The 14,594-nt window shown below is 45.4% G+C and overlaps 1 protein-coding gene across 1 annotated transcript in view; it reads right to left on the bottom strand.

The window, feature by feature from the left end:
* The window catches only part of PACS1 (phosphofurin acidic cluster sorting protein 1), a 288,112-nt gene that overhangs the window by 106,677 nt on the left and 166,841 nt on the right, over positions 1-14,594 (bottom strand). Inside the window, exon 16 of the mRNA XM_040328826.1 lies at positions 3,330-3,484. Within this exon, the coding sequence (XP_040184760.1) occupies positions 3,330-3,484 (155 nt within the window). The remainder of the gene's footprint in view (positions 1-3,329; positions 3,485-14,594) is intronic.

The raw sequence follows: 14,594 nt of genomic DNA, 5'->3' as shown, positions 1-14,594 counted from the left end.
ATATCGTAGATTCGCTAACAGGGATGTTAGCATATGCCAGAGACTTTTGTAAGTCTTTAGCTGACACAATAGGATTCTTCTTCACCTCATTGAGCAGTCTGTGCTGTGCTCTTGCAATCATCTTTACAGGATAGCCACTCCTAGGGAGAGTAGCAGCAGTGCTGAACTTTCTCCATTTATAGACAATTTGTCTTACCGCTTTTTTTTATCTTAATAGCTTCCTTTACCTTAATGCAGTGCTGTTTTCATGTACTCATTGTTCGTTTTTGCTCTCAAGTTGCTGTAATTCTTCTCTGATCTCCACACTTCCTGGTTGTCTGTTTCCTGATAACCACAGTGCTGGGAGCTTTCTCTCTGTGGTCACTAATCAAGGAGGTGTGATTACTGTGTGTCTAAAACCCCTCAGCACCAATCAGTTTGGTTTTCCAAACCATCACTGCCCAGTATTGGCTCTGTACAGCAGAGGCAGGAAACAACATGCAAAAACGAAACTAGAAACTACAGGTACATTATATGAATGATTTTTATCTATTTTTAATCATTTTTAAAAGGAATCAGTTAACTATTATGGGGTAGATTCAGACAGAAGATACGCCGTCATATCTCTGAGTCCGGCCGGTCGTATCTATGCGCCCGATTCATAGAATCAGTTACTCATAGATTTCCCTAAGATCCGACCGGCGTAAGTGTTTTACACCATCTTAGGCTGCATATTTACGCTGGCCGCTAGGTGGCGCTTCCATAGATTTACGCGAGGAATATGCAAATGAGCTAGATACGCCGATTCAGAAACGTACGTCCGGCCTGCGAATTTTTTTACGTCGTTTGCATAAGTCGTTCATGAATAGGGCTGGACGTAATTACGTTCACGTCGAAAGCAATGATGATTTGCGGCGGAATTTCGAGCATGCGCACTGGGATTTTTTCACGAACGGCGCATGCGCCGTTCGTAAAAAATGTCAAGTACGTGGGGTCACAGTTAATATATACATAAAACACGCCCACATCATCCAGATTTGAATTAGGTGGGTTTACGCCGACACAGATACGTTACGCCGCCGTAACTAAGGGCGCAAGTTCTTTCTGAATACAGAACTTGCGCCCCAAATTACGGCGGCGCAACGTATCTGAGATACGTTACGCCGGGCGGACAGATAGACCATTCTATCTGAATCTACCCCTATGTCTCTATACCCTGTAAACAGTCATTTCAGCAAAAAAAAAAAATTATTTACAACTCCTTTAATCATAGGTCTTCTGAGAGCTCTTTTGTGCGAGGCATCATTCACATCAGGCAATGCTTCTTGTGAAATGCAAACCCAGAACTGGTGTGTGTTTTTTATAGGGCAGGGCAGCTGTAACCAACACCTTCAATCTCATCTCATTGATTGAACTCCAGTCGGCTGACACCTCACACCAATTAGCTCTTGGCAATGTCAGTCTAGGGGTTCAAATACTTTTTCCACCTGCACTGTGAATGTTCACATGGTGTGTTTAATAAAAACATGGTAACATTTAATTCTCTGTGTGTTATTAGTTTAAGCAGACTGTGATTGTCTATTGTTGTGACTTAGATGTAGATCAGATCACATTTTATGACCAATTTGTGCAGAAATCCATATTATTCCAAAAGGGTTCACATACTTTTTCTTGCAACTGTGTACTGGTCCTGTGCTCTGTGACCGCGCCCGCAGTACCGATCGCCGCCGGTGTCCCGCGATCGGGTCACAGAGCTGAAGAACGGGGAGAGGTAAGTGTAAACAAACCGTTCCCGGTTCTTCTTAGTGTGACTGCCACTGATTGTCTGTTCCCTGCCATAGGGAACGACGATCAGTGACGTCACACACAAAACCATGCACCCACACAGTAGTAAACACTCCCTAGGAAACACTTAACCCCTTCTGCGCCCCCTACAGGTTAACCCCTTCACTGCCAGTGTCATTTTCACAGTAATCAGTGCATTTTTATAGCACTTTTCACTGTAAAAATTACAATGGTCCCAAAAATGGGCCAAAGGTGTCCGATGTGTCTGCTAAATCACTGATCGGCGCAATTAATAGTAAAAAAAATATTTATAAAAATGCCATAAAACTATCCCTTATTTTGTAAATGCTCTAACTTTTGCGCGAACCAATGAATAAACACTTATTGCAATGGTTTTTACCAAAAATATGTAGAAGAATACGTATCGGCCTAGATTGAGGAAAAAAATTTATATCTTTTTGGGGGATATTTATTATAGCAAAAAGTTAAAAATATTGTTTTTTTTTTTTAATTGTCGTTCTATTTTTGTTTATAGCGCAAAAAATAAAAACCGCAGAGATGACCAAACACCACCAAAAGAAAGCTCTATTTGTAGGATACAAAATACATAAATTGTGTTTGGGAGCCACGTCGCATGACCGCGCAATTGTCAGTTAAAGCGACGCAGTGCTGAATCGCAAAAAGGGGCCCGGTCCTTTAGCAGCATATTGGTCCAGGGCTTAAGTGGTTAAAGAGCTGGAGTTGGAGATCGCAGGGAGGAGTATCAGCAGTGGAAGAAAAACGGCAATACACTGATCTTCCCAGTGAAGGAAGGTTGCGCTTCTGTGCCTAGTGTGGTCAGTTTAATATAGAAAAGCTGCGGGACTGGCAGATCACCAGACATTTCACACAAAGGAAGCAATACAAAGAGAAAAGCATACTTTATAACACAAATACACAGCAAAACAGACATATCATGAATATGAAATGTTGGGGTAACAAACATTTTAAGGGGAGATCGTAAACACATAGGGGAGAGACCAGTGTCCCTTGATGAACGCCGTGAAAATGACTTTACAGTGAGTATAAAAATTCTGTTTTCCTAATGGTTCATCAAGGAACACAGGAATAGTCGAATTCAGGAAAATTGGGATGTCCCAAAGCAGTCCACGTGGGGGAGGGCAAAAAACCCCCCATAAAACTATAAACATCCCAAGATGTGGGACCTGCATAGCTAACCCCAATATCCCAGTCCTATAGGCAAGTCGCCACCCCCCCACATGTTGTCATCTCCAGAGCAAGTTACCCCTCTTTCATTAAGGTCTTCATTTTATAAAGTTTAAATACCATGTCATAGATATATTATTTATCATTATAAACAAAAACAAACATAGTCCACAGTTTTGTTTTTAAGTTTTCCTTAAAAAAATTTAAATAAAACACAGCTTAAAAAAAATTAAAAAAAATAAAATAAAAATAAACTGGGGAGGAAAATGTGTGTATCCATTATGGACACTAAATTCAGACATCATATTTAGTGTTAGAACGTTTATTATTATCTATAGAACATAGGTGAGCTGACTTACCTAGTGGCACCAACAGGAAGCGCAAATAACCCAACCAATCAGAAGCTCTTGATGCCAGGTTTGTGACATATGCTCCAAGCAGGAAACTTAGGAAAGTGTGACCTCCAACACACACCACCTTTAAAGGTTTTGGAGGACCAGGTGCCATGTGACAACTGCAAAACAAAATCACAATTACATCTTTAATTCAAAAGCAAATACAGAACAAATGTAAGAAAATATTCAAATAATGTAGATTAGGTATCTCACAACAATAACACTGCATGTTGTGCTCATAAAAATCGTCTATATTTCAAATCCATCGGGTGTTAAAGATACAGTATCCTATGTAGGAGAAGTGTGGACATGTTTTAGTCCAAGTGGGCTTTAGTCTTACCAAATCACATAGATCCCTTTCACATTGAGGCAGTTTTCAGGCATTTTAGCGCTAGAAGTAATGCCTGTAAAGCACCCGAACACCGCCTCCCATTAATTTCAGTGTGACTTTTCACATTGGGGTGGTGTGCTTGTGGGACATTAGGAAAAGTCCAGCAAGCATTATCTTTGGGACGGTTTGGGAGCACTGTATACAGCGCTTGCAATAGGCCCTGCCCACTGAAATTAATGGCTAGCACTTCAGAAGCGCCACAACACGGGTGATTTTATATTACTTCTTAGGCCGCTAGCGGGGGTTAAAAGCACCGCACTAGTGCCCGGAAAGCGCTGCCTAAACAGCGCTAAAGACGCTAAAACGAGCGCGACTTTAGCTCTAATGCACACGCAATTAAAAACTACCACCTGGTTCGGGTGGAGGTAGAATATTTTAACCATTCTGCAGAATAAACCTCTAATTACAAGCCAGAAGGTGAAAAAAAGTTAGAAAAAAAAACACACAGGTTGAACTAGATGTCTTTATTCAACCTTACCAACTATGAAACACAACTATACATTATAAAAACAAAAATGTATCAACCATTCAAAGAGGAAATCATACCATTCAAATGTCAGAGTGAGGGGGACTGGCAAACCCAGGTAAGGGCAATAGACACAATTCTCAGTAAAAATATGGGGGTGGGGGAGTTAACGGAGGTGCAGATCCAGATCCTACCTGAGGTTTGACCCATGTGGGACCCGGTTCGCAGCTTAAATATCCAATAATAATCTGAATCATGATGATCTCCTCCCCTGGGAGCTGAAGACACACACAACACCACAAAATCTGAAAGAACAGACATCACCTCCCATGGTATAATCTAAAATGTCTTGAAGCATTGGAAATAAATTTAGTGTATGGATTAGTGGAGTCATAAAAATGTTCCCCTATCCTTGTTCTTAAAGGCCAGATTGTACATCCCACATATTGTAAATGGCAAGAAACACAGATATTCAAATACACAACATAGTTGGTGTCAGAAAAAAGATTTCTCAGAGGTTGAGGAAAAAAAAATCCTACTACAGTTTATTCAGAGGACTTTTCCCAGAATAAAATACAATATTGTCCAACTGTTCCTTTGATCTCATGCAACTTTTTATTTGATATGAGCAATGAAGTCTGGGAAAAAAAATCACTATTGAGATTAACTTATACAAGGAATCATTTTCTAAATTATCTAATTTTAAGGGGGGGGGGGGGGGGGTAGTCTAGGTAAAAAGCTACATCGTTTGGAGGCTCTGAGGCAATTAAATGATCGTACCACCTACCTCCTTCTTACCAGTAATCTCACCTTGGTTTTTAAGTCAGCTCTGGCCAACCTCTTGCATAGAGGCAAGTTATTGGAAGTTTTGACTCTTAAAAAGGACAGATTATATTTTTGTTGAGAATCCTGTAGTCCCAATATTTTATAATTTTCCCAAGATCCACAAATCAGTCAAACCCATGCAGGATCACTCAATTATGGCAGGCATAGGCTCACTTTTGGAGCGTCTGGGTGATTGGGTTGATCTCCACCTGCTAACTGCCGTTTCTGCGCATATCATTCTATGTCAAAGATACCAGATTCTAGAGTTGTCATGCATCCACTCTGGATAACCTACTTTCCCCTACTTTTTTCACTTAATCTGAGACCGAGCAAAACCTACATTAGATTATATCTAGACTGTTATCCGTATGGCATAAACACCTGCAGGTATTGCCATCTTAATCTGTGTACAAAGATATCTGATTCTTAGGTCTCTGAAGAACAGTGTAAGATTATGTTGTGTATTTGATTATTTGTGTTTACCTTTTAAAATATGTGGGATGTACAACCTGGCCTTTAACCACTTCAGCTTCGGAAGGTTCCCCCCCCCCCCCCATCCTGAGCAGGCTATTTTTTGTCGTGCAGCGCTGTACCAAAATAAAATGTATGTCCTTTTTTCCCCACAAATCAAGCTTTCTTTTGGTGGTTTGAACGCCTCTGTGGTTATTATTTTTTGCATTATAAACAAAAACAGACTGACAAGTTTGAAAAAAACAAGAAAAAAACACGAGTGACACTTTTTGGGGACCAGTGACACCAATACAGTGATCAGTGTAAAAAAAATGCACTGTTACTGTACTGATACGGGCAGGGAAGGGGTTAACATCAGGGACGTTCAAAGGGTTAAATGTGTTCCCTGGGAGTGCTTTCTAACTATGGGGGGATGCTTTGACTGGATCTCCATCTTCCCCTCTGACAAAACGGTGATCTGCCTTGTTTACATAGGCAGACTGCCGTTCTGTCTGCCTCGGGAATGATCAGCAGGGTTCCAGTGGACATAGTGACCGCTGGACCAACTGATTGGCTCCCGCTGTGTCCAATCAATGCGCAAACCAGTCACCAGCTCTCTGCTCACGGATCTCTGAGAACCTATTAGTGGTATTTGATCACTTGAGCCAACAGGGGACAGATCACCAAAGTATGATTCTTGAAAAAAAAAAATGCTGAACGTCTTTTAAGAACAAGGATACAGGAACATCATCACTGGAGAATATTGGAGGCTTGGTGCTGAAAAATCTTACAGCTGAAATTCATTGCAGACCAGGGTCTCACAGGGGTTAAACCTCAGGTGGGATCTGGGTCTGCACCTCCGCTAAATCCTCCCTCCCCTTTTTTGCTGAGATTTAGGTTTATCCCCCTTACCTGGGATTGCCGATCCCATCACTCCGATTCACATTTGGATGTCATTAGCTCCTCCCAATGTTTTTTAATATGTATAGTTTTGTTTGTGCTTTTTTCTTTTTCCACCTTCTGGTTTGCGGTTGGAGGTTTATTCTGCAAAAGGGGTTAAATATTCTACCTCCACCACTCTTCTGAACAAGGTGGCGATTTTTTATTGTGCTGCCGTTACCGATTTGTTATGACTAAAGACCACTCGGGCTGAAACGCGTCAACACTTGTCCTGCATAGGATATCTTATACTGCTGAAGTATTTACAATAAAGAAGATTTTTATGAGGCATAACACACCATGTTTGCCGGCCTTGAGATTTGAGGTTTGTCTACAGCAGGAGTGTCCAACCTTTTTGAAGCACGAGGGCCACTTAAGCGACTTGGTAACCGGTCACGGACCACAATGAGCAGAGCGGGTGGCAGCCCACTCTACTCTACTTTTTTTTTGTGGATCGGATTGGAGGTAGGCATTTGTAAACGGACACATGTCCATTTACATCTGCCACTCCTTAGAGGTGAATGGAGGGTCCGATTGGGTTGGACTGACCATGTGAAAGGGGCCTGATGCTGCTTTCACACTGATGCACTGTTTTACCCGCACAGCAGTTCACCTGTGGCTTTCCTGCAGGATAGCTGCACTTTGCCATAGACTTCTATTATATCCTGTAGGTGCAGTGCACTTTCAGAAAGCACTCCAAACTTGCAGGTAATAAAAGTCTATGGCCCAGTGCAGGTAACCCACAGTTGCACTACTCTGCACCTGCAGATCAGTTTGAAAGCAGCCCAGTAACCACTGCAGAACATATATGCCCATATATACACTGTGATTTTAGTAATAAATGTACCTTTAATAACATTATTCTATTCCATCCCAGAGCAGGAGGTCGCGGGCCACATGTGGCCCCCGGGCCACTGGTTGGGCCCCCCTGGTCTACAGTATGTGTTGCTGTGGTCTGAGCACAGGTGTGGCTCTTTTACTTACTTAATATTGAAAGGTTGTAGCATTACATCATTGCAATATAGACTTTGAACTTTCTCGTTGTAAAATTTCCTGTCTCTAATGTTCATTTAGGGACACAGCAATTATATATTCTATACCATGAGTTTTCCTGCTACCAACCGGAGGATTGTATACTAGGCAAAAGGACCAGCCCCACACACCCTATAACCCCACCTATATCAAGCATGTTCAGTGGTAGGAACAAAAAGATGAATGAGCAGCTAAAGTAACATGTACACCCAACAAGAGGAGATGAGTTGTTACCTCAATGGACAGAGAAAGATTCTATGCAAAGTACAAAATAATCAAATTTTCCATATGATTCAGTGAGGGTCATAATATTGTACATTCCATATCATCAGATGTCCACAAGCAGTTCCTAAACAAAAGCTGTATTAAAACACAACAGGGTAAAAACATTTTGTCCAATCAAAACTGAAAAGAGGTTGGTTAACAGAGCTGCCTGCAGAATCTTATAGCTGAAATTCACAGCCACAACCATCCTGAAGAATTAGATGAAAATGCACATAGAACTCCAAATCACAGCAGTGTTTACTGCTCATGTAGAGAGTAGTAACCACAAATGGGTGGCAATACTGTTGTGCTGAAAAGCATAAGCCTGGATGACAGTTGGCTTGATCCATCTTTAAAAGTTGGTGCTGGAAGCAGAGCCACCCTTTTGTGGACCACCCAGAAACGAACAGTGAATCAGACCTCATAAAAAGGTCTGAGATTTAAATGCATTTTACACTTTAAAATGTTTTTATTGTTTTACCTGGGCAATGGTGTACTTGGTTCCCAGTGTCATTTGCCTTGCCTTGTAAATGATGGGCTCACATGTAGTGGTGCAATTTGTACGGTCATGGCTGATCGATTCCCCTATGTCCATGTATTCATTCACCTAGCTTGTCCCCATTTGCTAAAAGGACAGACAACTTTCCCAGGTCACACAAACGTCCAATCCATGCATCACCATCTCCTCTCTGTTGCTTCATAAATGTGGAGTGCCAATACAGTATAATGAAAAACACATCTCCAATATGGTGATCTCTCTGTTCAGATCCAACTACTATTTAGCCAACTATTTAGAGTGCCCGACACCTGCAAAATGGCTTTTTCGGTGATAATTCACAGCAAAAGCCATGTTGCAGGTGCCGGGCACTCTTTTCTCCAGCACCCACCAATCGTCTGTAAACTACACAGAGCGGGGATCTGCCTATGTAAACAAGGCAGATTGCTGTTCTGACATAATGGAAGGGATGGAATCTGTGTTCCTGCAAAGCAGACACTAGAATCCATCTCTTCCCCAAGTAAAAGTAGCATATACAGTACACAAAAACACTGGATAGGCACACAGTTAACCCTTTGATCGCCCTAGAATGTTTAACCCTATCCCAGCCAATCACAGAAGTGGCCTGCTGCATCCCCTGCAGGCAAAAGTGCAGGATTATATATATATATATATATATATATATATATATATATATACACACACACACACACACACACACACACACACACACAAACCTGTGCAGAGCGAATGCGAGGTAGCAGTAAATCTGTTATATGGCGGTCAGCAAGCGTGTAAAGGCCAAGTACCTTTTTTTAAATGTTTCTCGGTTGCAGAAAAATAAAAGCTTTCTTTGATTTTGAGAACAAGGCCTTACTCTAGCCCTTGCTGTATTTCTTGGAAAGCTTCACCACTTGCTGATATGTAGATTTGGAATGGAGAAAACAGTAAACACAGGAAGGAGTTTACCAGCTAACCTCATTAGAACCCACCCTTCACCCATCAACTATGCTTACACAGCTTCCCCAGCATCCCTCCAGACAAGCTTAAGCTGCATGCAGCCCATGGGACACCCCTGATGTAGTGCAAAGGCCTGCCTAATTGGATACAGTACAGAGTGGTTGGATGCATGCATGAATGTGAGTTTTCACTATGTGGCAATGTAAATTCATTCAATATCAAATCAGGCAGGCCCTTGTATACATAGCTGATGGGAGATCTAAATGAGATTTAACATTCAACTTGTATAGAAAGTCAGTGGAAGGTGGTATTGTAATGAGAGAGGTGTGGTGAGGGTGTGATAGAAGTGGTAACACACCCAATCACGCCCTCTTCTGTGAGGGACGCACCCAAGCAGTGTCAAAACGAGGGGTGGGAAATATATCAGTAAAACCAATCTTAACTTCACCCCAAAACAAGCAGAGCTCCTCAACGGAGGAGGTGCAGTCTTAAACAGCCGCCTGCAAAAGCTAGCGGCCGAAGGAGGGCATAAGATGTACTCACAGCAACCACGTAATTCTGGGAAAAGCGTGAACGGACAAGTAAGTCGCCGCCTCGCACACCCGTGATACCGACGCATGCAGTCGGGAAAAGACCCAGGAAGCACCATTGCCCTGGTCGAAAGTGCCGTGACCGGCAAGGGGGACCCGCCCCCTAAGAGCATAGGGCTGTATGAGCCTGCCTGATCCACCGAAAAAGAGGTGGTCGAGTAGACCACCAGGCCCCTTTTGTGGACCAGACACTGACCCAAAAAAAGTCAGATCTCCGAAACGGAGCCGTAGCAGGCTGGTACACCCGCAAGTGAGTACCGCGCCTAAAGTATGAAAGGCAACCTCCGTAGGATGCGCCAGTCAAGGACAGAAGGATGAAAGAACAATGTTCTTATCCCGGCGAAAGTTCGAAACCACCTTCGGAAGAATGAAAAGTCGCGGGCGCACCACCATCTAATCCTATGGAGGGCCAAGCATGGCAGCTTGCAGGACAAGGCCGCCAACCAAGAAACCCCTCTAACAGAGGTAAAGGCCACCTTCTGAGATAGTTGTCAAGAGAATCTCTCTGAGGTTTCTAAAAGGAAGGTTCCTGAAGAACCGAGAGCACCAGAGTCAAAACTCATGGGGGAAGAGATGGGCCCAGAGGGGAAAGTGTAGGACTAACCCCCTGCACAAACAGGTACCCACCAGGGAACGAGCCACAAAAAAAAGCCACTGAAGAACACAGCCAAGGCTGAAATCTGCCCCCAAACAGTGCTTTAAGCAATTTTTAGATCCACTCCAGGCTGTAAAAAACAGCAGGACCCTGGACACCGAGTATGTCCGTGGACGACACTCCATCTCTTCGTATCAAGAGATGCAAGCCTGCCAGATGCGACGGTAGATTCCCCGGAAGAAGACCACCGTGCCCTCAGCATGATTGAGATGACCAAGTCGGACAGACCCCGGTCTCTTAAAGTCTGGCTTCCAATAGCCCTGTTGAGCAAGTCAGTGACTGTACAACAGGACGACGTATGTGGCCTAGAGATAGAAGGAACTCCCACCCTGGCAACCGCCAGGATACCTCCGCTACAAGGCCCCCCCGATATCGGCGAACCAAGGACCCAAAGGCCAATCTGGAGCGATGAGATTCATCGGGATTCCCCAGCCTCCACTCTGTGGTGCAGCCGGGGAGGCCACTACAAAGGAGAAAAAAAACAATGTCGTCGATACAGACCCCACAGGGCCACCAACGCGACTGGCGCGTCCGTACAGGATCACGATACCTGGCCACAAGTTTTGACACCCTTGCGGCTGAGACGAGCGGCTAGGAGATCCATGCCCTGTAAGACTCACCTCCTGCAAAGGAGTTGACTCCAAGTACCAAGACTAGTCTTCATGGTCCAGCATCAGGCGACTCCAGTAGCCCGCCTGCCGGTATATTTGATGGAAGACCCAAGTCACGGCCGTAGCGTTGTCAGGCTGAATCTAGATCGGACGACCTAGCAACCTCCTTGACCACAAGGAGAGGCATAGCCTGATTGCCCAAAGTACTAGGACAAATAATGGTGGACAGGGTCTACAGCACCTGGTATTCCCAGGTACTAACCAGGCCCGACCCTGGGTAGTTACTGAGGACAGACGAGAGCGGGCGCATACAGGGAGGCATGGCCGTAGGTTCACTCAAGTCCAGCGACTCTGGGCCGACTGGACCCCCCAGGGGCTCCCACAACACGAAAGGTTGGCGTCCGTCGTAATCACCGTCCACAAAAAGGAAGAGACTATTTCCCGGACCGAAGAACCGGGGATCTCAGCCACCAATTCAGGGAGACACTGACTAGGTGGCGCACCTGAACCTGACAATTCAGAGACAAGAGATTTGTACCACTCGGACAGTAATCCCTTTGGAAAAAAACACGTGCGTGGAACTGGGCATACGGTACCGCCTCGAAGGAGGCTACCCACAGACCTAGGATCTGCATGCAAACGGAGAGAAAACCGATTGCGTGATGCCAATGCCTACACCGAAGACTGAAGAGTCTGCAATTTCTCCAGGGAAAGAAAAAACCTACGCCACCGTTGAGTCCTACTCCAAAACTGAGTCGGAACCAGAACCGACTCCAAATGTTTAACGCCCACCTGAATTCTCGGAGGGTCTGAAAAGCTACCGACACGACCACTAACTGAGTCAGAAAGTTGTCAAAGTAGCCCATGATGGCAAAGCCTCGCTGTTCCAACAAGGTTAGGATAAGTACCTTGGAGAAAACCTTTGGTGCAGGCGCCAAATCAAAAGCAAGGGCCACAACAGACAGTGGGCCTCCCCATCGCGAGGCACAGAAACGTCAGTGACTCGCGCAAAGTGGGACATGCATGTATGCATCCTGATGTCCAAGGACGCCAGAAAGTCCCCCAGATGGAGCGCAGCTACCACAAGGCATCTTAGGCCCTTAAGGCCCAAAATCGGACGGACCCTGTCCATCTTTGGGAACAGATATGGATAGAATTCCTCTCCATCTGCCAGGGCGTATGTTAGAGGCCTGGCCAGCAGACCAGCATTCCAACCCGAGAAGGCGGCAACCATCTCCAAGACCGAAGCCCATGATACTAAGGGCGTGGCATCTAGTGAAACACCCCAGACATATACAAGGCACTGGACAAGCTGGACAGTTAGCCTAATAACTTCGGGAGAGAGTCGGTGCTCCTCCACTGTCTGGTGCAAAAATGTTCCCGCAATAGGGGGGGTGGTCACCTATACATGACCCCCGGAGGGTCCACTACCCGAGAAGAGGCCCACCTCTTGAAAGGGCTCTCCTAAAAGGGGCGGTGAGGGACTACAAAAAGCCCTCAGCGGCTTTTCTCATTCCGCATTTAGGAATTAATAAAAGAGGGCACAGGAGGAAAAACCTAAACAGAACGGCCTGGTTTGCAAAAAAAGACTGAGCCCTCAGCGGAAACCCAGCTGCACTATCCAGCTAAAGAGAGTCCCTTGCAGCAGTGAGAAGCACATCCAAAAATGCCTTATCCTGCAGACCCAGGTACCTGGTCCAGGGCTCCATGACAGAGCATTCCCCAGGGGCTAACGGGGGGAGGAGGCACTCTTTTAACCCCTGTCCGACCCCAGTCCCCACCTTGGCACCAAAAGGTCCAGGACCAACAATAAAAAGCACGCCTGGGAAACTCAGGCACTAAACAACTGCTGACAGCATGTTGGGGAAGGATCAGGTACAGACTCCAAAGTTTAGTAATACATATACATGTTGTATATGTATACACAAAAAAACGGAAGCTCCCAGGCCCTATTCAGGGCATCTCACCCCTGCTGCACTGACCAGGGTATCCAGGGGACTCACCTCGGGAGGGGACTGCCCAGCGCTGCCATCCATCCGCAGCACACGGCGTGTGGGGAGGAAAGAACCCGTGAGGTAACTTGGGGCAGCCGAAGGGACCTGTGTGCGCCGTAGGATTCAGCACTAGGGGCCTGGACTATCTAAAGATGGCCGCCGAGCGTTCAGAACACGGCCACAGGAAAATGGCCGACTGCAATTTAGCCTGCGCAATGGCGTGGCTACGACAAAATGGCCGCCAATGGGGTTTTCAATACAATTAAAAAAAACACCCGAAAAATGGCGCCAGCGTCAGCAGGATGGCGGCAAAATGCCGCATTTAAACAGTAAAAGCATTTTAAGGCTTAAAAAGTGCCAAAAAGACAAAGCCCCTCACAGGAAAGTACCAGTTTGGCCAGATACACAGTCCCCTCAGGCAGGCCCCCCCCCCCCTGACAATATAGATGTTGTATATGTATAAAATAACATTTTAATAATGCAGCAGAGAGAAAAGAGCAGGGAAGGGAGGAGAAGAGGACCCCCGAACCCCAGGAATGCCCAGCCGTACCAACCCACCGAAGCGGGAGGGACTGTACTTACCCGTCCAAGCGAGGACTGGCTGACACATTCCTGACAGACCTACAACCACAATGGTGGTAGCTGTCGGAACGGTCCACTGTGAGTGAGGCAACACCACAGCCCAGTCATATGTGGACCTCGGAGCAAAGCTCACTGGCCACCCCAGGAGTCATGGGGTACGGCGTGGCAGACCAAGCCCACGCTTGCTGGTCAGACTGAGTAGACTACAAGGATCTATATTATCCAGCCTGTCACTCAGTTGAAAGAAGATTCTTCAAGAAAAAGTGAAAATAAAATGCAATTTCTCCTCAGGGCCCTGGGCCCAAAGGGAGCCATACGTCCATTCTCCTTGCTAGGCAGAACGAAACTGAGGCTGCATGCTGCAGTGAGGAGGGTTATGTCTGGAGGGACCGCCCCCTGGGCGGGGCTGTTCAACTCTGTTAATGTAACATGTATTTAATGATCTAACATGTTTCTGCCTAGTCCTCTCCTGTAAACAGGGAACATAACCCACTTGTCAAGACTTATGGAGCTGTGTCCGTCCATGGACGATAAGAGAAAAGGGAATAAACCAGTTCGAAGCATTTTGGCTTTGTGACAGTGTGAGGCCCTGCCATTGTGTAAATGGTTGTAGAAAGGACACAGGGTTTGCACATGTGCAGAGTGGGGAACTCTGAAGTACCGATTATGAATGGAGAAAAATAGTTTTTACAATTTTCTGTGGATTTTGGTATTCCCGAATTAGGCTCCATAGTTTGGAGAGTGCAAAGTGTCTTGGGAGGGAAGAAATCTCCAACCCAGTGTCCAGATCTTTCTTAAGACCAGCAGGCTGTGTGTCCAGGTCCACAGCCCTTATAATGTATAATAAGGGTCCCAGCTAATTTCCAAAAATTGCCCTTTATCCTCCATGTCATCCAGTCGGGAAGGTGCAGAGGACGTTGCGGAGTGCAGTCACAGAGGACTCGCCCCAAAAGTGCACAAGTAGGGATGGGAGA

Source organism: Rana temporaria, chromosome 11 (genome assembly GCF_905171775.1).
Source record: "Rana temporaria chromosome 11, aRanTem1.1, whole genome shotgun sequence".
NCBI lineage: Eukaryota > Metazoa > Chordata > Amphibia > Anura > Ranidae > Rana > Rana temporaria.
The sequence above is the reverse complement of the archived record's forward strand: the minus strand, read 5'-3'. Positions and strand labels throughout refer to the sequence as shown.